At 41.7% G+C, this 21204-nt stretch overlaps 3 protein-coding genes across 3 annotated transcripts; 1 reads left to right on the top strand and 2 right to left on the bottom strand.

Annotated features, from left to right (window-relative positions):
- Positions 1–1491: 1491 nt before the first annotated feature.
- On the bottom strand, positions 1492–2982 carry LOC102712642. The gene is made up of 2 exons (XM_040525324.1): positions 2666–2982; positions 1492–2452 (listed from the first exon to the last, which is right to left on the bottom strand). The coding sequence occupies exons 1-2, from the start codon at positions 2799–2801 to the stop codon at positions 1782–1784; spliced, it is 807 nt and encodes a 268-aa protein (XP_040381258.1). The 5' UTR covers positions 2802–2982; the 3' UTR covers positions 1492–1781.
- Positions 2983–5678: 2696 nt separating this feature from the next.
- On the top strand, positions 5679–9273 carry LOC102712915 (desmethyl-deoxy-podophyllotoxin synthase-like). Its single transcript, XM_015838879.2, has 2 exons — positions 5679–8077; positions 8158–9273. Exons 1-2 carry the CDS (start codon positions 7196–7198, stop codon positions 8776–8778), a joined length of 1503 nt encoding a protein of 500 aa, XP_015694365.1. The 5' UTR covers positions 5679–7195; the 3' UTR covers positions 8779–9273.
- Positions 9274–10735: 1462 nt separating this feature from the next.
- On the bottom strand, positions 10736–12580 carry LOC102704813 (zealexin A1 synthase-like). Its single transcript, XM_040525081.1, has 2 exons — positions 11624–12580; positions 10736–11484 (listed from the first exon to the last, which is right to left on the bottom strand). Exons 1-2 carry the CDS (start codon positions 12578–12580, stop codon positions 10867–10869), a joined length of 1575 nt encoding a protein of 524 aa, XP_040381015.1. The 3' UTR covers positions 10736–10866.
- Positions 12581–21204: the final 8624 nt, after the last annotated feature.

The raw sequence follows: 21204 nt of genomic DNA, 5'->3' as shown, positions 1-21204 counted from the left end.
GAGATGCTCATAGAAGTTCATTATTATAAAAGACAATGATTATTTCTCATTAACTATTTTAAGATATTCATACGATTTTAATACTTCAATTTTACGGTTCTGTACCATATCAATAATGTTTTTTTTTTCTGCCGTATGGCTTAAATAAAGGGCTGACTGTGCCGAGTTGGAGTACAGACCTAAAAATCGCAGAGCTGGTTGTGCAAACATGTCCTAACCACCCTGTTTAGCACAACTCTACGTCCCAGGTCTATGTTGCATTAGGAGTTTGTCATTAAATTAATCTCGTTCAAGAATAGAAAAATGATTCTCACATATATACATGGATCTGGATCCATGAATTTGTGAGGCTAGGAATTAAAATCTATTGAAAAACCTTAGAAAATTAAGATAAATTTCAGAGGCTAAATCTTTCTCCAATAAAAATGCTCATCTTATTCAAGTTTGCATATTTGGTATCAAACCATTTTGGAAAAAAAAATAACATATCGATACGATGATGTTGGGGCTGTTAGAAATAATCACAAAGTTCCGTCGTAAATGGGAGGACGGATCGAGCAGTCGACGCTGCTGCTAAATTTAAGCACAAAATTGAAGACGATGCTAGCAATGATTTATTTTAATCAATCTTTTTGCTTTACTAATTTTAAAACTAATCTCCACTAAATTCTAAGAAGAGGATTTAAATATTGTTTCAAAATGTAAGTATGTATAACACTATTCACAATACTATTTATCCCATTAACCCGTTTTCATTTAAAAAATATTTTCATTTTATCCCCATCAATTCAATTCTTCGTTTATAGGACACTTAATGTCTTTTGTGCTCAACCTTAATATCTGCTAACCAGCGTACAAATCCTTGTATTACATATATTAAGAACTCAGGTAGTATCTGGTCGTACGGTAGACGTAGAAGTTAATTTTCTCTGAGCCCTTTCTCAATTGTACGGTTACAACTATCCCAAACTAAGGCCCTGTTGAGTAAATTTTGGCATTCACCTGTCACGTCAAATCTATGAAGAGTATTAAATATAGTTAAAAATAACTAATTATACAGTTTGAAAGAAATCTGCGTGATGTGCCAACGACGAATTAATTAGGCTTAAAAAATTTGTCTCGTGGTTTATTAACACCATATGTAATTAGTTTTTAATTAAACATTGAAATAGTCTTCTGACATCTGGTCATCTGATATGACATCCAACCTAAAAATTTTCACGAACTAACCACGCTATAAGTCATTGATATTGTGCTCTCGTCTGACTTTTCATGCAGAGTCAGGATGGAACCGAGGAGAAACGAGTAGCCAGATGGTCTCTGAAGTACTTTTGAACATATCAGGGGGAAAACGATTAAGTGATTAACGAGACATCTCTTATCGCACATAGAAATTATGGACATAATTAGCACAATGGTACGAGAACGAGCATCATGACTCCATTAGTTCTCACTGTTAAACAATAAAAACAACTGTTAGTGCTCATCAAATTCTCTTTGGAGACCTGCTTAAAACTACCAACTTTTCAGCAACAGGTAGTATGGATGGGACAATGAGAATATAAGCCGAAACATTAGAACATATCCATTTCACCAAACAAAGCTATAGTACGTGCTCACACACTACTGTCACCAACCTTATCTACATGTACATTGCACTTGCAGCAGCGGCAGCATCACATTCTTCTAATCACTAACTAATTTGTGCCCTAAGAAATACGCTAATTAAATTTTGACTAATATTATTCTCTGACCATGCATATGCATCATGCATATGGTGATCAGACGATGGCGCAGGCGTTGGGATTCTCCTCGCTGAAGATGGCGGTGAGCCGGTTGGCGTCCGTGGCGAGGCCGTAGATGCCCTCGCGCACCGGCGTCGGGTAGTACCACCGGTACTCGCCGGAGAAGTACTCGTACCGCCGCGGCGTGCCCGCCGACGACGCGCCCAGCATCTCCCACCGCGCCAGCGGCGACGCCGCGCACGCGTACCTGCCGCCGTGCCCGTGGGCCGCAGCCGTGGAGGTGGAGTACGGCTCGGCGCCGGCGGAGGCAGTGGCAGTGGCGGCGGACGGGTAGTAGTGCTGTTGGTGGGGGGGATGGCCGGCGCTGCCGCCGCTCGCAGCTGCTGCTGCCGGTGCGTGGAGATGCCCGTGCGGCGGTGGCGCGTCCGTGGGCACCGGCTCCGCCCCTGCCGGCGCGAACCGCACGCGCTTGTTCTTGGACTTCTTCTTCTTCTTGCGCTTGCTGCCGCCGCCGCGGGGCGACGCGGCGCCGTACGGCGCGCCGGGCACGGCCACGGCGTGCGCTTGCAGCGGCTCCGGCCGCATGGCGTGGGCGTTGGCGGTGGCGGTGCTGAAGGCGGCTGCCGGGCGCACGTAGCACGTCTGCGCGGTAGGGTAGGCCATGGCGCCATAGTCCATCCTGTCGCCCCGCATGCGCCCTTGCCGCCCTTTCACGATCAAAGTTGACAGAATTTCTCATCTCACTTGTAAATTTCATGGTGGAAACAACACAAGTACGTAGATCTTACGTCCAATACAGTTTAACATATCTATCTCGATTATTTCTACTGATTAATAAGCTGAGCCCTGAGCTAGCAATTATATACCAAAGGAGATACAGCATGAGACAGAGAGACTGACTGAGACAAGAAAACAGATACCTCTGCGCATGAATACTCTAGAAATGAACCTGCCCAAGGGAGAGCAGCCCATCTGCTTCTGATCCCGAGCCATCATCTCCGTCTCCATCTCTCTCGCCGCCGATCTCTCACCTGCATACATCATCTGTGACTGCATGCCGTCCTGCTCTGTGAACGCACCTACCTACCCGTGGCAATAAGCACACTCGATCTCCTCTCAGTTAACGCAGCTCCTTGATCCCTCCCCTACACTCCTATCCTAAAGTGCCAAAGGTGCGTGAAACAGCTAGATGGAGAATCATCAAATATCTATCAAAAATTCAGACTATATAGTCTGGTTGCCTGACTACACATATATATGTAGCTAAAAATACACATATGGTCCCTTATTCCATGCATGGATTGCATTGTTCAAGGTGAGTGTGGAGGAAGGAAGGGAGTGGAGTCAGAATATATGCTTTGGGAGATATTTCAATTCAGGTCAGAAAAAAGTGACTTTTGCATGGGATTTATACTTGTTCTGGCTAGCTGGTCCAGAAGAGGAGAAGATGGATGCACAAAAGTAGTCGACTCGACCTTGAGTCGTCGTCGACCGTCGTCTGTATATACAACAGCAGTTAATTGCCGGTTTCCGTGCTTATTAATTTGTAGTTCAACCGGCACAATTGCAAAGTCGTTTTTAGCTAGCCCTTGTTTTACATTATTATCTAATACAATTTCGTAAATTCTACGTACTTTGGTGGTAAAAGCACGATGCCATATAAATTTAAACCAGCTAGCTAAATCTGGCTATGATAACTTGAGAGTAAATTATATTCGTTACATCCACTTTTGATAAGTGGCATACAAGAACTTAAAAGTGAGTATGTTACTGTAATAAGTAAGTAAGTGCGCCTGAATGCGGGTTCGTTTTCTCCATGGGCACCGCACATCTAACCCAACGCCCAAAATATTAGTGGGAAGACGTGGGTATTGTTTTATATATGCCGTGGACAGTTCATGTGTGACTCGATATATATGTTTTTTTATTGATTCCATTTGCTGATTGCGAGCATTGTTAAATTGTTGTGAATTGTGTTATTTGTTTGAAATGTTGTTTGCTTCATATTTGCTAGCTTGATTTCAAGTGTTTATGATCTATGTTTTCATTCTGAGTGCATGAAGATATTATTGATGTGTTGAGATACTCTATGGTCCCATGCAAGCTGATTTGTGTCAGATAAGGCTACCGGCCTTGGGTTTTCCAAGAGGTTTTGCGCCTTGTGTCAGATATGTTCCTATTTTTCCCAAGCTAAATCTGATATGTTGCTATCCCTATACATGTGGGTGTTGTTTGATCCACGAACATAAAAGGATGTGTATTTGTGGGTGTATGCATGTAGTGACATGTGTAAAGTTGAAGGTAGTACGAGTACTGATATTGGTGACTCTTGTGAGTACCCCACACACACACACATATATATATATATATAACTTTCTGGTGATGATATAGTGGTGGTATGACGTCTCTTACGTCCTCTGACTTTAAGTCAGAGGATCTCAATCCTTATCCTACCACTTATGTTGATGTGAGCAAGGGTGCATGGTTTGATCTTTCGGTGAGTTGGATAACTACGATTTGAGAAAAGAAGTTGTTGACCTAACTACAACCGTACTAGACGTTGTTGTGTTACATCTTAGCACCGATACACCTCTCCTGAGATTGTTGATCTTGCCGATGCAGATCAACCATATTCGTGCAAGCAATCGAGAACAATATAAAAACAATCCAAATTATAAATAGGAATTAAGTCTTAAAATAAACAATACAATGGATAAGGTGGGGTTCCGAACATGTAACCATTAATCCTAGCCGAATAATTACATAAAAGTAGCAACGGCTAAACTTTCAATTAATCAAAACCCAACTAACCCTCAAGGGGTAGCTAACTATTTAAAGGAACGTGTAAGGCCTTAGGGGTGTCCTCCCCTTGGTTGGGCGTCACCTCCCTTGGACCCCTCTTGGGCCGGGGTCATAGACGAAGTTACAAGCCCATAGGCTCATTACGGGTGACACAACGCCTTATTTACATGATTCGTGTTGACTCGGATGGAATTTCGCAATATAGCCAAATCAGTTGGAAAGAGAACTCTGAAACCTTTCCATCAAGTACTGATGGGCTAAAACCAGAACTTGTATGAAGATTTGGCAACCGTTTGAAATCAGCGCGGCATTAGGTGGCCAAATTTGGCTCTAGAACACTTTGAACTTGATCATCATCTTTTGATGCACCATGACCAGCGTGACCCACATACGTCCCAACATGTTGTGTATTCCTAAACAAACAAATTTATACATTTACGTCATTAGGTACCGTTGTATTCTTAATACACTCAAATTTGAGCTTATTATAAAACAACTTCACCAGAGAGTATATGATGTGATCAATAGCATGCATGGTCACATCATATGTAATAATTGGCTTTTAATTCTTTTAAAAAGTAAAAAGACTAGAATGGATTCTATTACGTAGAAGGTGACGTGTGTAAAGTAGGTGTGGGGGTATTATTAAGGGAAAAAAAACAATTCCTAAAGGTTTTTAATTTTTATATTTTTGAGATAAACTAAATTCCTAAGGTTATTAGTGCACTAAAATTTTCTAACACAGACGACTAGACTTTCCAAAACGGGGTCTCTTGGCGTACTGGTACGAAACTACAAGATACTAAAATATTCTTTACTTTTTCAAACACCAATACATTTATCGCATACCATTTTAAATCTCAATATTTTATCCTCTACCTAACAAATATAAATACGATAATTACTTAAAAATAAAAATATTTATGCCACCAACGATAGTAGCTAAACCTGAACATTTTGAGACGGAGGGGCTAACCTGAACATTTTGAGACGGAGGGGCAACTGTAAAATCCAGTCGGTTCTATTCTATGCCTGCCAACCTCCCAGGAAGGCCCATCATCTGGCCCAACAACGCAACCTTCCTCGTTGCACAGGGCCGTGAAGACTGTTCCGCTCCCCGGCCGCCGCGCCGCCCCTCGCTTCTGCTCCTCATTCCTCAAGGGCTAGCTAGCCGGACCCGGCTGACGGCGAAAACTGGAGCGGCGGCGGGGGCCCCAGATGACGGCGAAGCCTGCAGCGGTGGCCTGGCGCGAGCACCGCCGGCGTGGCGTCGCTGCAGTGGCAGCAGCCAGAAAAGCAGACAACAAGGTTCGCGATTCGTAAATCCTTCTATCGACCGTGTTTGCTGGATTGGATAGATACGGGGGGGAGTTGGGAATCGCATAGTTGGACAATCTATCTTCGCAGATTCTTTGTGCAGCCTTGCAAAAGAGGATGAAACGGGTAGGATTTGAAATCTTTCTGGAATGGAATGAAATGATGCGCAAGGCAATTTTGTAAACTTTGACCAATAACCAGCCAAACTAGTGGTGGCTTTTTTGGAAGTATTTTCGCATGGCTTTGGTTTCAAAGTTGTTGACAATATATGCAAAGGAGGGAAGTCGAGCAGCACACTATATTTATCAATGTAGGGGTACTGGCTTCATTCTAGAGCTTTAGGAATAGTGTTATGCAGCTAAACATGGTGATTTGTATCCCCTCCACTGTTTTTACTATGCAGTAAGATATGCTGAGAGTTAACAAGACTTTTCTGAGTGGTTATAATTATTTGAACCGAAGTGATCGACAATGTCCTGATCAAGGAGACATTCATATAAGAAACATACTTCCTTCTTGCGATCATAGCTTTCTATACAAAATTATGCATTGCAGAACTACTATTAATCAGAGTTATGGATTTAGAGACCATGACGCTAGCACCGTAGAATGATGGTTTATATTCGAGTAAAAGACATATTATCATATTTGAAAATAATATTATTTGCACTTTCAGATAAGACCAACATATTCTGTCGTGAAACTTCAAAGAAAGTGGAAAGACCCAAATAAAATATAGGGACTAGTAGGGTAGTGAACATGGGATAATAAATAATAAATGTAGCGCAAGTAGAGCTGTTGGGGAATGGGTACAGTTCATTGATAATGCTAGTAGAGCTGTTATTTTGTTTGATCACTATGTTTTTAAGTTATGTTCTCTCATTTAGTTGCTCTGTTTTAAGATGAAAAATAGGAACAGTTATGATTCGAATTTCTTGTAGCAATAGTTTGTTCTCTCCAACAGTTTTGCGACACATAGCTTTAGTGCTATAATAAAGTGGTCCTGTTATACTTTGAATTGTTGATTCAAGTGAAGATCATGCCAAGCTACATCACATCTTATAAATATATGCATCCCATGGAGCAAGCACTTGCTTCCCATGTGAATCTCTGATCATTAGCAATAAAGGGAAGGCTTTTGTGCCAGTACTTGCGCTGTTTATATTATATTTATTCTGGCCGCATATGTCCAAAGAAGCAACCAGCAAATTGCCTGAACATAATTACGAAGCAGCAAGCTGTGCATAGAAGCATGCATTACCTGCCAACTTGCATATGTATTCTAAGGACAATAAAGCATCAACGAAAGCATCACACTAACAAAGAACTCCATGGACAGCCTTATCTTCTTCTGCATCCTCGCTCTTCTTCCTTTCTTGTACCTGGTAAAGTCATACATCTTATCCTCTGTCAACAGTACGATTCAGCTCCCCCCAGGTCCATGGCAGATCCCCATCATTGGCAGCCTCCACCATCTGCGTGGAGCCCTTCCTCACCGTGCCATCCGCGAGTTGTCACGGCGCTATGGCCCCGTCATGTTCCTCAAGTTTGGTGAGGTGCCTGTTATTGTTGCCTCATCGCGTGAGGCTGCCATGGAGGTCATGAAAACCCATGATATTATTTTTGCGACGAGGCCAGTTAGCCCGACCATGAGAGTCTTCAACGAGAAAGGCCAGGGTTTGATCTTCCGCCCTTATGGCAGCCATTGGCGACAGCTCCGCAAGCTCTGCATCGTCGAGCTGCTGAGTGCAAGGCGTGTGGAGCTGTTCAGGCCTGTCCGTGAAGAGGAGGCTGCGCGCCTTGTCCAGTCCATCTCTTCATCAGTGGGGTCACTTGTGGATCTCAATGAGCAACTAGCTGCCTATGTCACTGACACAACAGTGCGCACTGTCATGGGTGACAGGTTCATGGACCAGGATGCTTTCCTCCACATTCTAGATGAAGGTGTTCAGCTTATGGCAGGCTTTAGCCTGGCAAACCTCTTCCCATCTTCTCGCCTTGCACACGCACTGTGCCCCATGGTACGTAGGGCGCTGGCACACCGGGAGGCAGTCCACAAGTTCATGATTGGCATCATCAATGAACACATAGACAGACGGTCTTTAGAGGGAGGATGTGATCATGAGGCCATAATTGATGTGCTTCTTAGAATCCACAGAGAAGGTGACCTTCATAACCCACTCAGCATGGACACAGTCAAAGGTGTGGTTCTGGTAAGATCTTGCACAGACAAACCTCATACTTGGTCTTGTTCTAATTTCATCCTTACTTATAGTTTTGCAAAACCATATAGGATCTTTTTTCTGCAGGGAGTGAGACAGCAGCAACAACACTACAGTGGGCAATGGCAGAGCTGATCAAGAACCCAACAGTGTTGTCGAAAGCACAGGCTGAAGTCTGTGCGGTCTTTTCGGGGCCAGGGAAGGTAGCTGAGGAAGGTATTGAAAAGCTTCAATACCTGCATAGCGTTGTTGATGAGACCTTGAGGCTGCACCCACCTGTACCGCTGTTGGTTCCAAGGGAATGCCAAGAACAATGCCGACTCCTCGGTTATGATGTGCCAAAGGGTGCAACGGTAATTGTCAATGCCTGGGCTATCTCAACGGACCCAGAGTATTGGGATGAACCTGAAGAATTCATGCCAGAGAGATTTCAAGGAGGCAAGATAGATTTCAAGGGGAATAACTTTGAGTTCATCCCATTTGGCGCTGGTCGGCGAATATGCCCAGGCATGTCATTTGGCATTGCCAGTATTGAGCTAGCTCTTGCAAACCTATTGTTCTACTTTGATTGGAGCCTACCAGAGGGTGTCAATTGCAGCGAGCTAGATATGACTGAAGCAACGGGAATCACTGTTAGGAGGAAGTCACGTCTCTGGCTCAAAGCTACTCCTCGTGTACCTTTGTACTGCTGAGCCGCCTTCTCCGTACCAGCTCCAGTTCTCAGTGTCAAATTTCAAGAATTCAAGCGAGAACCATGAAACTGTGATTGCTCTGCAGTTCAGGTTTGCTGCCTTCATCCCTGTGTTTAGTTTTTTCAATAAAATTATAGTAAGATGACCGTTCAATGTTGCATTCGATTACACAAAAACCGAAATCTGATGGCCGTGCCAGCTTTCAATATATTGTAGCGACTTATATTGCAAGGATTGCAAGCTTTTGATATATGTATAAATCAAAATATGTCGACTGGAGACTTATCACTAATTGGCCAGGGTCCATCCCGATGTTCTAACAGATCTACTAATAGCTGACAGGTGAGCCATGGCAATACACCTGTCACAAGACGGTCATAATGTTAGATTCAATACAATCGACATAGTTGCTTGAACAAAATTTCAACAATATGAGCATGTTTTGCAAAGTAAGTTGTACAGTGCACTAGTGCAGTATCATTTTTTTTTTTGTTTCAAAAGCCGCACTAGAACATCGACAATTTAATACGTTATTTACTTTGCAGATAGTCTGCACTGCGCAGGTTCTGATTATTGAACAATGTTACACTTAGGCCTTGTTTAGTTCCCAAACTTTTTTCCAAAAACATCATATCAAATTTTTGAACACCTAAAAAGCATTAAACATATATGAATCAAAAAACTAATTGCACAGTTATGGAAGAAATCTTGAGACGAATCTTTTGAGCCTAATTAGCCCATGATTAGTCATAAGTGCTATAGTAACCAACATGTGCTAATGACGGATTAATTAGGCTCAAAAGATTCGTCTCGCGGTTTCTAGGCTAGCCGTGAAATTCGTTTTTTCATTCGTGTCCGAAAACCCCTTCCGACACCGGTCAAACATTTGACGTGATACTTCTCTCAAAAATTTTCTCAATCTAAACACCACCTTAATTGTGATAAGTATCCTAAAAGAGTTCTATTCTAATATAATCACCCCGGTTACGTAACTCTTGATGTTTCGGACTACGATACAGATTACAAAACATAGCTTTGACTATAATTTTCTATTTTACTCGAATACCGCCGGGTATACCACATACCCAATGGAGTACAGGAAAGTATCTTAATACTTTGTAAAGTATATAATAAAGAAAGAGAGTCTTGAGCCGATAATCACTTGGAGAAGGGAAAGTACGAATATAAAGGCCTCACAGGAGGGGAGGGATCAAGTCTCAAGACAAACACTAGCCATGCTAGATCAAGATCAAAGGAGCTACCTCATTGCTAGCCGCCTACTCGATGTCATCTACTTCATCGCCATCACTAGCCTCTTTTAGGGCTATTACTTGTTCTTCAGGGGCCTTGAACTAGTATGAATATCTCGATGTCCTTCACGTTACTATTGTCTCACATATACCGTAGCACCGACCAAACCCTATGTCATGCGGTGTGTCGTTCGAGCACGAGAATGAGGCTAGCAATAGGCCAAGGAGGACGTGCTAGTGAGGAGAGATCAGAGGAAGAATAATGGGAAGGAAGTCAAGGAGCTGTATTGTTGTCTTCCTGTACTGCTACCCTAGAGTTCAGACATTATAAATTGGAGATGGAAATTTTTTGTGGTACTCTTTTGCCACCTTGGAACCCAACAAATTTTTGTTGTATAGGTACAATTTGAACTTTGTTATGAATGCTTCGTTTGTGTGTATGTCCATACCCCCCTACTATCAGTGGTTGAATCCTGTTTGGTATTATTGCTGAAACTCACCTAGCTTTAGTCCATATAACTCTATTGTTTAATTAACTTATACACATAGAACATGCATGCATTAGAGATCTATCATAAGAATATATGATTTCTTCCAACTCTTATTGTCTCTACTTGTGTACCATTTTTCGACAGTCAATATTTAGTTATTACAAAACACATTAGTCTTTTGTGTTGTCTTGCTTGCTCTCATTTCGATTTTTTTGGTTTCGAGTCAGTAGTATATTTCAAAACATTGCAGTAAAAAATACAATGGCATGTGGGATTTTATTCTTCTTCTAGAAGTACAGTAGGATAACCAACAAGCTAAAACATCATCAAAGTGAAGCAAACAACGACTAGGGGATTTGTGCACATGGAGTAGCTTGCACAGAAAGATCCTCCTTCCTCCTAGCAGTGATCCCCATGGTTTCTGTCATGTCCATGTCTTCCAGGAGAACACCTTCCGGGAGACTCCAATCGAAATAGAACAGAAGATTGGCGAGAGCTAGCTCAATATTAGCAAGCCCAAATTGCATCCCAGGGCAAATTCTTCGCCCCGCGCCAAACGGTAAGAACTCAAAGTTGTTACCTTTGTATTCTATTGTACTCCCCTCGAACCTCTCTGGTATGAACTTCTCGGATTCATCCCAATACTCAGAGTCCCTACATATCGCCCATATATTTATGAAGACGGTTGCCCCCTTTGGTATGTCATAGGCAAGTATTTGGCATTGCTCTTGGCACTCCCTTGGTAGACCCAATGGCCCCGGAATGTGGAGCCTTAGGGTTTCCTTAACGATACAGTGTAGATATGCCAAGTTATTCAGGCCCTCCTCGGTTACTTTCATTTTCTCCCTGTAGGCTTCCCTGACCTCTGCTTGTGCCCTAGACATCACATTTGGGTTCCTCATGAGCTCCGCCATGGCCCATTGCAGTGTTGTCGTCGCCGTCTCGCTCCCACCGGAGAAAAGATCCTAAATCATTGTATTTTGATAATTTTTAGTCTTTGAGAAGATGTTAGTGTGTACCAAATTTTACAAAATTTTGGTGCCACCCGGTACCTACTCAAGGACGGTAAAATTGCTCTTGTATGTTTCTTTTGTTAAAAAAAACATGAATTGATAGAGAAATTGACAAAAACACATGACATGAGCTTACAAAAATGACTGCTTTGATTATGCCTGTGGTGAGCTCGAAGTGCAGGGTGCCTTCCGCCTGGAGCCGGAGGAGGACGTCGATGATGTCATCCTCGCGTTCTCCCTGGCACGACCTCTTCTCGAGGTGCTCTCTGATGACGCAGTCCATGAACTCCATGAGGGAGTCGATGAACTTGTCTGTGGCGCGCAGGGTCGCGCTGCTCAGCGCGCGGGCCAGCCTTGACGACGGGAACAGGTCGGCCAAGGTGAGGCTGCCGGCGAGCCGCACGGCCTCGTCGACGTACCGGAGCAGGGCATCGCGCTCCCTGAACCGCTCGCCCATGATGATGTGCACCGTCGTGTCCGTCACGTAGTTGCCGAGCAGCTCGCTCAGGTTCACGAGCGCCGGCGCCACCGCCGGTGACGACGACGCCGACGACGACGACGAGGCGATGGTCTTGACCAGCCGCGCCGCCTCCTCCTCGCGGACGGCGCGGAACGTCAGGATGCGCGCGGGGCTGAGCAGCTCGAGGCGGCAGATCTTCCGCATCTGCCGCCAGTGCTCGCCGTAGGGCGCGAACGTGATCCCGGCGCCGTGCTTGGTGAAGGCCCTCACCACCGCGCTCAGCGGCCGCGTGGAGAAGACGCCGTCGTGCGTCTTCAGCACCTCCCTCGCCGCGTCGGCGCTGGAGGCGATTACCACCGGGGCCTCGCCGAACCTGAGCAGCATCACGGGGCCATGACGGCGAGCAAGGTCGCGCAGGGCGCGGTGCGGCAGCGCGCCGAGAAGGTGGTGGAGGCTGCCGACGAGAGGGAGCCGCCACGGCCCAGGAGGGAGCCGCAGACCGCTGTCCCGTGAGCCATGGAAGAGGGCGACGAAGCAGTACAGAAGAGGAAGAAGAGCTAGCAAACAGTAGAACGCGACGGTGTCCATGATTGAGCAATCTCCGTCGATAGCTGGTGATTTGTTTGTGATTATTAGGATGAAGTTGACTTAAACCATAACATTTTGTTGATGGGAACGGTTCTCCAGATGAGCTGCATTTAGTCAATTATACTATAGGCATGTAGTCATCAGTGGCGAGCAGTGCCGAGTGTAACCCGAGTGGAGTCACTTTGGGCATAGAGGAAATGGTCGTGTCTAGCTAAATACCCGTGCGTTAATTACCATGAAAAATGATTTGGATGGTGTAAATCAATAACTCAGAAGGTAGCACCAAGAGAATTGAGATGTGCAATTCAGAAGGTAGCACCAATAGAATTGAGATGTGTCTTTTTTAGGACAACGCTCCCGTGTATTTCACTAATAGTATTATACTATACTATCAATATGACTAATCTCATCCGTGGATTAAAAAGGTAATTTAGGATCACAAAAAAATAACGATATTAACCCCTCAAATTTCTACTACATCTAATATTGTTCCTAGTATAATTTAATTACAATTATTCGATAAAAATGAATCAACTGCATGGATTAAATTCTACTGCAAGTAAAATATACCGGAGCCAGCCCCGTCTTTTTAAATAGTATTTGGGACCTGACCTTTTTTTATATAAACGATGATGGATTATGTGGAAATTATTCGGGGCATGGTTCCATATGTGATCATGGAGTGATCTATATGTTTTTGTGATGAATAAATTGGTAATTTATGAATTAAGTGTTTTTGTGATAGTTGACCAGGCGGTTAGACCACAGGTATATGGGTGGTCAGACCGTTGGGACACCTACGGTTAGACCGTAGGTATGTAGGCGGTCAGACCGACAGGTTAGCCCCGACAGTTTCAGATTTCGGTGTTCTTTTCTGTTTCGGATTTTTTCTTCGTGAATTCGACTTCTAGTTGGTTTCTATACGTATGGATACTGTTGTTTTGCTAATAATGAGTCAAGTTGGAGATAGCTTGGTCTCAGAATATCGTTTCTTTGTTTGATTCATGTGTAGGTGACTTGATGCCTCAGAAGAGTATACCGGTGATGGATCGGGAGTCAATTTGGAGATAAGGTGACGTCTGACGATCAGATATCATGCGCGATACTTAGGCTAAAGATCAATGCACATGGTTGGTGAAGATTCCATATGGCATACGATGGAGATATTGTGTGCGTATGAGATATGAAGTTGAATTCGGATATAGTCCGGATTTGAAAAGATTTATTGTGTTAGAGATAGAGATATGATTGGCTATGGATAAGAATGAGTTTCTCATCAGATTGGGAGTCCTCATTCGTGCTAGATACGTGGGCTTTGCATAGCCACATCGAGGTTATAAATAGGTACCGACGGGTATGCCCCCGGTGAGCTTTTTGGTGCCGTTTGTGAGAGAAAATTAGAGTTTTGACTCTATTTCGATATTAGATCGAAAGTTTTTGTTGGGAGTGCTTTCTATACACTTTGTAAGCACTAGTTGATCAATAAAAGTCGAGAGATTCAATTTATATCTCGAAGCGTTGTCAATCGGCGTTTTTTTAGAATCCCGATGATCCAACCGCAGGCAGGCTGGCAGTCTGACCGACCACATAGCGTCGGTCTGACAGAGGGTATGCGAGCGTTTGACCGGCTACATAACGTCGGTCTAACTGGTGGCATAAACGCAGTGCGACTGGAGGCTCCGGTAAGGCTTTTGTGAATGTAATCTTTTATTTCCGCTAAAAGATTTGGGTTTTTGATATACCTACCATTCATCCTCCTCTGGTAGGTGTTTTAATCTGTTGCGATACTACACCATAGTATGTTTAGATCAATGTTAGTTGCATATTTCTGAGGTATTTATTGTGTTCAAAATATGATTCCCATAACTAACTCATCATCCATTAACCTTCACGTATACTAGTTGATACCCTGCGCTTTGCTGCGGGCTGCTGCGGGCATATCAGAAAATATGAGGTTATATTATTTGTTAATAACACGATGTATATCTGTATACTTGTTTTTGCATTGAAAATAAATGTCAATACTTCTGTATGAACTAAATGGACGTGATCTTAATATTTGGAAATAACAGAAAAATAATCTATTTGTTTGTTGTTTCTTGCTGATCAAAAAAGTTGATTTTTGAGAATAGATTGTCGCATGTAATTGATCTTCGAGAGGTAGTAATTAACACTGTATTTGAATAGTAAAATGGCATGGCAAGGTTATTCCCATTGACCCAATATTCCGGCAACAAACACAATTGGCATGAGTGCAGGTGTAAATTTATAATGACAATTATAACATTGCCAATATAAATGGATCTTTTGTTTGGAAGGTTATCGACTTCCATGAGAATCCATTATTTTACCCCCAATACTTGATCAAATCTCCTGCAATCTATTAAACCAATATTTCTTTTCTTAAAGGAACAAAAAGAAACAATTGTCAGTGCATAAGTGTAGGATTACCAATAGTTGTTCTTTCTTTAGGTTACCAAGGAACAATTCAGCAAAAAAAATCACCTTCTTCCTATGAGAATCAAACATCGCAAATGCTCAATTTTAAAGATACATAACCAATTCAGACATACAAACTTGGAAAATGAAGCACAATATATATTTTTTAACAAAAAACTTTATGTACTTGCAGCGTACTAACCTTCCACACTTCGATTGGAGACATTTGATTGATGCAGCTGGAGGCTTGGAGCATATGGCTGGATGGTTCGAATAGCTCAAGATGTGGAGGAAGGTGTTTGTGGGGTTGGCATGGTTACAGAAGGGATTGCAAGAGACTCGTAATGACACTCATAATGACAATAAATTGAATTTATCACTGTGGCTAGCGGCGTAATTAATTATGGCTGTTTCTACGGTAATTGCTTAGGAAACAGAAAGATGAGGAGAAATGCATGGCTAGAAGCTGGACCGCTGGCTACGTCATTCTGCCATTTATTATGTAATTCCTTCAGCAAGATGAATAGTGCGGCGTGGTTTTTGGGCTGACCGGCTAAGGGATGGTGGTATGGAATGTTTGGATATGTGACGAAAATCTAGAGTTGATCTGACGACTGATATTTAACGATGACGTGGCCTTCTAGAAATCGATCTCTGTGGGTGACTATTTACGAAGAGGGGATTTCATCAACAAACAACAAGCAAAGTGTTGGCAAAAGAGTAATAAATTAGTGTTCCTCACTATATGTGTGTATATATATATATATATATATATATATATATATATATACTCATCTAAAATTAAGTAGCAGTGCCACCACCCCATGACAAACTCTCCGATCTTTATTGAAATTGTTGTTTTATTATTTTTGAAAAAGTATCTCAAGGTATCATCCTTTTTAGTATAAAAAGTGTGGTATCTTAAAATACGTTATACTAAAATTCTTGGTAACTTGAACTATTTCGTAAGTACGATAAAAAAACTCTTATTGAAAAGGTAGAAGAAAGCAAACATATTAGCTATTCCTCGCAACTGAGAAAAAGAAAGGCAGACAAATGACTCACATGCTAGTAAGAAAATATATATGTGTAAAATGATGACAGCAACAGATTAGCCATAGATTTAATTAAAATTCTGTTAGACACGGGCAATAGGCTAGTATGGAAGAAAATTGCAAATAGCCTTCGATCATGACGTGTAAGAAATTTTATGTGTCCTTGCCGCCGCCGCCGTATCATTTTGCTCATCCTCCATTTCCCCTGTACTGCACCCAACCCGGGGGGCCGGGCAGGGAGATGCAAATCACGGTGCTGGCTCTTCTACATCTGCTGGTTGACGCACACGACGTGTGGTGGCAACCGCGGCCGAATGCACTACACGCATGAGGAGGAGGACCTACGCCCGGTATGCACGCATCATATACTGAGTTTAGCCTGTTTGATTTTGCTGCTTGAATAATCCGGAGTGATGCATGACTGAAAAGTGAATTTATGTGCTGCACAGTGCAAATGAAACAGATTTACTACGATAGTGTATCATTTGTGCTTGATATGATTATTTGGCATTGATAGAAATTGGCAGTGTTGAGCAGACCGATAAATGTTGGTTCAGTTTTGGCACTGGCACATTGGATTTTTTACACGTAGTGCCATCATGTATTGTTGCTGACAGACATTTGTAAATATGTGAAATGAATAGGGCGATGTTATTATGCATTCTGTTATTTTTTTATTGATTAGAGGGGAGTATTGCTGCCCCTTGGGAGGTCTGCCTTAGTATTCAAGCCTCGCGAATTGCCGCTGCTTCGAAACTGCGGAGTGATGTTCTGTATTATTGAGGTTTTTTTATTGATTAGAGAGGAGTATTCCAATTACTCCCACCATTTCATAATGCAAAATGTTTGACTTTTTTGTTCGCAATGTTTGATCATTTGTCTTATTTAAAAAGTTATGGAAATATCATTTATTTTCGCTACCGTATCGATAAGTCTCTTTTCCTCAGGATTAATTGTCAATGCGCTCGATGAATGGTCGCCGTCATATCGGACTGATGCTCTTGGACGACTAGGCTTTCTCCTATTTAGAAGTGCACAGCCGTCATTCGTATGCTTGTATCTGCCGTGCCGGCGGACCAAGTGGATGAATATGTCCGGATTGGTGCGACGACAGCTGCAGAGTCACTGAACTAGTTCTGCGAGGGTGTGATTGAGATTTTCAGACCAGAGTATTTGAGGAGGCCCACAGTTGATGATGTACAAAACTTGCTAGAGAAAGCAGAGGCAAGGGGTTTTTCAGAAATGCTAGGGAGTATCGACTGCATGCATTGGAAGAGGTCATCGCATCTTACGATCTGTGGATATGGCATGCATTCTTCGGGGTGGCGGGGTCAAACAATGACATCAACGTGCTCAACCATTCCCTGGTATTTGCTGATGTTGTTTCCAGGAAATCTACGAGAGTGAGATATATAGTCAATGGTCATGAGTATAGACTTGGGTACTACTTGGCCGATGCGATTTATCCGGATTGGGCTACTCTTATAAATACTATTCGACTCCCTCAGCTCGAGAAGGACAAATTGTTTGCCTCATATCATGGGGGATACAAAAAAGATGCCGAGTGTGCTTTTGGTGTGCTCAAAGCACGATTCAAGGCGATCGCAGTTCCAACACATATATGGGAGCACCGGAGCAGGCGGATATTAGAAATGTAATGATCGATGGCTTGCATTATAATGCACAACATGATCGTCGAGGATGAAAGAGAACTACGAAGATGAGCCTGGAGAATTAGAGGTGCAACCACCGGAATACACTTACGGATCACAACCTCCTACATTTGTCCAACTAGTTGCTCGAGATACCGAGGTACATGACCGTTCAAGACACAACATGCTCACAAGAGATTTAGTTGAGCATGTGTGGCACATGTGGTGAAACTCGGATAACTAAATAGTAGTACTCTTTGTAACATTGCTTGAACTACTTACATGTAGAACTAGTTAGTTACTTAATAAATCAATAAGTTTTAGTGTAGTTGTTTACTTTACCTGTTCACTTTAGTAGTTTACTTTAGAAATTAACTTCTGTAGTTTACTTTAGTTGTTTATGTTAAATAAGTGGTTCAGCCACAATGTATGAGACTTGTAAAAAAATAAATGCCGGTGCTTGAGCCTTGCTCATAAATAAAGCTCGCGAGCGGTGACAAAATTCCTAATTCCATACTGTAAACTTGTTTGCAAACAAACAGTTCATTAGCACTCGCAGCTAGTATTATATAGAGGGGTTAACAAACATTCCAGCATCCCGTGCTGTCCGACCATATTACATCACAACCATCTGACCTGCCAAATTCTAACCCTATTTTACGTACTGAGACTGTATTTTCAGCAAAATATTGGTTGATTACATTCGAGCACTACCAAAAGCATTAGTTCAGTGGTAAGGGAATACTCCTGCTGCAAAATGTACCAAGCTGCAAACACAAAGATCGCTGACACAATTCCAATGACTCACGCAGCACCGATCTCCTTCGTCTCCAGGTTGTACCGAGTTGCGTCCATCTCATCACTTGCGCTCGACGGCTGATTCGCTGTCTGCTCCGGACATTGCTGCATTCTGGAATTCATGACAGAATTATCCTTTTGTTACCATCCAATTAGGATTATTAATACAAACAAAACACATTGATTCAGCTATGCATTAATTTACTTGAACACTTCATCAGCCGACAAGAAAGCTTCCATTATTCTCTGTTCAACTACTAACAATTCTAAATCACCTAATGCTAACTGGTTGCTAAATGTTCATTTTTTACCCAAGCCAACATGTTATCCCCCCAAAAAATAATCACAAACAGTTCCATTCGTCCAAATCTACTGCATTCCTACCATGCAGCATTTCACTACGAGTAACAAACAAAACAAATTCACCAGTGCATACACATTACCAACAAAATACAGAGGACTACCTTGGATGAATAACCCAGGTAGGCACTGGAGAGCTCCTCATCTTGGATTTTGGAAAATATAATACATAAAATTACTTTACACTGTATTTCCTAGCAACACAGTAGATTTTCTAGTAGGTCGCACATAGCGCGCCATCCTTCCTGGTGAGTTCCATCGCCCCATGGTTCCAACATCTTGCTTGCTTGGTGCGGTGGCAAAGCGAACTCGCATCACCACCGTCAGATGTCGGAGAATCGGCATAAGCCTGAGTGGAACATGACTGTATTCTTTTGCACTAGTTTATTCCTCGACTTCTGTACTCGTACATACCAAACTGTTAAAATGTGTTTTTTACTAAAATTTTTCTGCATAGAAATCCATCTCATCTTTGTAGAGTAGAGTTTTAATTTTATAGTTGTTAATTTTATCGTTTATGCTATTAAATAGTTATAAAAAATCAGATAACTTTTAAGTTTTATCTTTTATCGATCAAACAACACATGCATCATCCAATCGTCGCTGTAGCTGAGCTCGTCCTGGGAGAAGTGGCATAAGATTATATTTCTTTTTTGCAACGTGTAAAAGTTAAATTTTATCAAATGATTTAACATTGATCTATTTTATCAAATGATTTTAATTTATTTTCAAAAACAATAGTTAATTGTTGTTGAAGAGGGTCACTTCGCCCCTATTCGCCTGAGTGGTGGTGAATATGCTTCATGAGCATATTGGATGAATATGCGTCGCAGACACATTGAGAATATGATTCGTGGGCATGTTTGGACTGTATATGGATTTTTAAACTACGTTATGTACCACAGTAACATGTTAGGTGTATGTGCAGAATGAGCATGTTGGAGTAACAATTACCGTGTAGGCGGTCTATGTAAGGAGGAATATGGACTCCATGGAAATATGGAATACTACCCAACAAGGAATGATGTGAGACTTGCTGGTTACGCTTCGCGGCATATTTCCCCAAGATGCCTAGGGACTAGTACTCGAGTGCTAATGATAGCTCGCCAGTAGTCCTAGTATACTAGGTAGATTACTAAAATACCCTTGTACCTTGTGTATAACTGCTTAAGGGTATTCTTGTAACTATACAGGGGATTTCTAAGCTATAAAAGTCTGTACCCCTCACCTTGTAAACTCAAGATTAATTAGATAATACACTGCAAGGGTATTTGAGCATTCCTACGCCCGTGTTCACATTGGATAGGCAAGGGGAATTTACTCTCGTCGCCTATTCACCTTTGTGTTCGTGAACTTGGGTCACAACAATCGTATTCATCAATGTTAGAATATGCTATATTTATTAATTTTTTAGTGTTATCTTCTCTATTTTTTAGCTATGAATTTCAACATATGTCGTTGGGTCAACATTCTAGCTTAACCGATTCATTTAGATGACATATAATAAACGAGTTTATATCTCCTCAAGGGTTTAAAAGTGTTTCTCCAATAAAAAAACATATTCATCACAATCAGATTCATCAACGTACCAGCTCTAGTTTTTTATTTAATGTTCTTAAATTTTCGAACTACGTTAGATTATTTATATTATTCAAAATTTATATAAAAAATAAAAACAAATTATATGTCATGCCTAAGTGTCTTTAAGTAATAAATAAAATCACAATAAAATAATTAATAATTATTAAATAAATTGAAATAAGACAAATGATAGTGTCTAGTTTGAACAGAACACATCGATCGTTCATCCAATAGATTCACTAATATATATAAATTAATTTTTCTTTATATATATATATCCCTAAATTAAAGAAACCTCAAAGTCATGAAAGAAATTAGGACTGCTCCTTCTCCCTATAAATATATATCACTGAGTTTTGTTGCAAGCTCAACACGGTCGATCAAAACCAACGCTCAGCCAAAGACAGATCGTCGAAGACATCTAAGACGGACCTGCTCCCGTCGTATGTTGTATTGTACAAAAATCACTAAAGGTGATATCACTAAGTTAACTCGATCTGTATGCTGATGGTATACTCCATCCGTTTCGTATTGTAAAATATTTTGTCAACGTCTAGATTAATCTTTATATCAATATATAGTGTTTATATATTTAGATATATTAGCATTAATAACGGTGCTTGTTGTCCAACTATTAGCGCGGTCTCTTTCCAGTAATCCAATACTACGGACGTGCCTATCTATTCTTATATTACGTTTACATGCATGCTTATTTTTATTTTATGATATGTTTAATTAA

This window comes from Oryza brachyantha, chromosome 6 (assembly GCF_000231095.2).
Source record: "Oryza brachyantha chromosome 6, ObraRS2, whole genome shotgun sequence".
NCBI classification, from domain to species: Eukaryota; Viridiplantae; Streptophyta; class Magnoliopsida; order Poales; family Poaceae; genus Oryza; species Oryza brachyantha.
Note: the sequence above shows the minus strand (reverse complement) of the source record. Positions and strands in the feature narration are given on the sequence as shown.